We start from the raw sequence: 1,996 nt of genomic DNA on the forward strand, positions 1-1,996 counted from the left end.
CTTTCACTAACTTATCCCTCTCTTCTTGGTTGTAACTCCTCCCTCTTTTCTCTTAACTTCCTTCACTAACTTCTCCATCTCTTCTCGGTTGTAACTTCTCCCTCTCTTTACACGCTGTATATATTTTGGTTTACTCCATTAATGAAAATATAGCAAGTCACAAAAAAAACTATCACTTTTGATATGGTATCAGAGCAAAACTGATCCCTTTCATCTTTTGTTTCATCCATCTTAGTCATTTATTTTTCTCCTCTAATGGCGAACGATTTGATAAATCATCTGAAGAAACATCGAACTACTCTTCTTCCTTTTACCTCCACCACTCGAATAATCTGGGCATGGTTCTTGTCTGTCAACTCCTCAATGACGATAACTATCCATTGTGGAAGCATGCTATGAGCACAACGCTTGATGCCAAGCACAAACTTGGTTTCATCACTGAGACCATCACCAAACCGGCTGATGATTATGCTAATTTCTCATCATGGAAACGCTGCAACACTATAGTACTTTCTTGGCTCTAGAATGGAGTCTACAAGGATCTTACCAATAGCATGAAATACTTTGATACATCATAAGAAGTGTGGGAACATCTTCAGGAACGTTTCTCTCAAGGCAAAGCAGCCTAAATTTATCGCATTTCGCTAGATATTTCCAATCTTGTACAGGACCATCTATCTGTCTTGTCATATTACACTACCCTCAAGGGTTATTGGGACGAGTTAGACTCGCTTTCTTCTCTCCCCAAATGCTCTTGTGGAGCTGCCAAAGAGATATCCCAACCTAAACAAAATGAAAGAGTCACTCAGTTCTTGATGGGACTGAATGATTCTTTCTCTAATGTCCACAACAACATTCTCACCATGGATCATTTGCCTGCCATTAGCAAAACTTACGATCTTATATTGCAAGATGAGAGACAAGGTCCTTGAAACAACGCCTGTCACAGCCACTCGAAGGCGAAGCCATGGCAGCCTCCTCCAATGACCCTTATGGTCGTGGCAGAGGACGAACCGACTGACAAAACCCTAACCAATCGAAAGGGCGTACTTTGCAACGTTGTGATCACTGTGGCATTTTTGGTCATGTGCGGGACCAAAGCTACAAGCTGCACAGTACCCGTGGACGTGAGCGACCTCGTTGCGACCACTGTGGTTGTTTTTTGCTACACTAAGACTCAGTGCCGCAAACTCCATGGCTCCCAAATTGGCCATTCAAACGTTGTTGCATCCAACTCCAATGAGCACTCCAACAAAGAGAATCTTGCTCTTGGCAAAAACTCCATTGTTGTGCACTTGTCCCCTGAGCAACAATCTCAGTTGATGTCCTTGTTGAACATTGCCAACAACTTGTCTTCAGCAAATTTGGCAAGTATGACTTTCCATTGTGCTAGTTTAAATTCGCAGTCATCCCCATGGATCATTGATACATGAGTATCTTACTACATGACCTCCTCCATGAATCCTTCCTCTGGCACACAACCGCTACATCCACCCCAATATGTATGTTTACCCAATGGAGATATTGTTACTGTCTCCCACAAAGAACATTGTTCCCTCTCTCCCTCTCTTCAACTACATGATGTGTTGTGCATACCCTCTTTCAATTTGAATTTACTTTCTATCAATAAACTGACCCAAACTCACAATTGTGCTGCCATATGTTTTTCCTAAATTTTGTGTTTTTCAGGACCTCAATACGAAGAGGGTGATTGGTCTAGGTGAAGAACGTGATGGACTCTATTTCTACAAGGATCTAGGAATAACACACTCCTGTAATCACGCGGCATCTTTCCAACTCTAGCACAACCGACTGGGACACCCTTTCAACCAACGACTGCAGGAGTTAGTGTCTGAACTCTGTTTTTTCTATTTCAGTAAATAAATGTACTCCTTGTGACATTTGCCTTGTAGCCAAGGAAACTTGAAATTGTTTTCCACTTAGTTCTAATGACAGTTCATTTCCTTTTCAATCGATCCATTGTAACATATGGGGA

The 1,996-nt window shown here is 41.8% G+C and overlaps 1 protein-coding gene across 1 annotated transcript; it reads left to right on the plus strand.

The window, feature by feature from the left end:
• The first annotated feature begins 338 nt into the window (after nucleotides 1-338).
• Nucleotides 339-932, plus strand: LOC148779003 (uncharacterized). Its single transcript, XM_088855351.1, has 2 exons — nucleotides 339-506; nucleotides 669-932. The coding sequence occupies exons 1-2, from the start codon at nucleotides 339-341 to the stop codon at nucleotides 930-932; spliced, it is 432 nt and encodes a 143-aa protein (XP_088711477.1).
• The last annotated feature ends 1,064 nt before the right edge of the window (nucleotides 933-1,996 follow it).

The sequence above is a fragment of the Amborella trichopoda genome, chromosome 13 (assembly GCF_054954075.1).
Source record: "Amborella trichopoda isolate Santa Cruz 75 chromosome 13, AtrichopodaSantaCruz75HAP2 v2.0, whole genome shotgun sequence".
Lineage (NCBI taxonomy): Eukaryota > Viridiplantae > Streptophyta > Magnoliopsida > Amborellales > Amborellaceae > Amborella > Amborella trichopoda.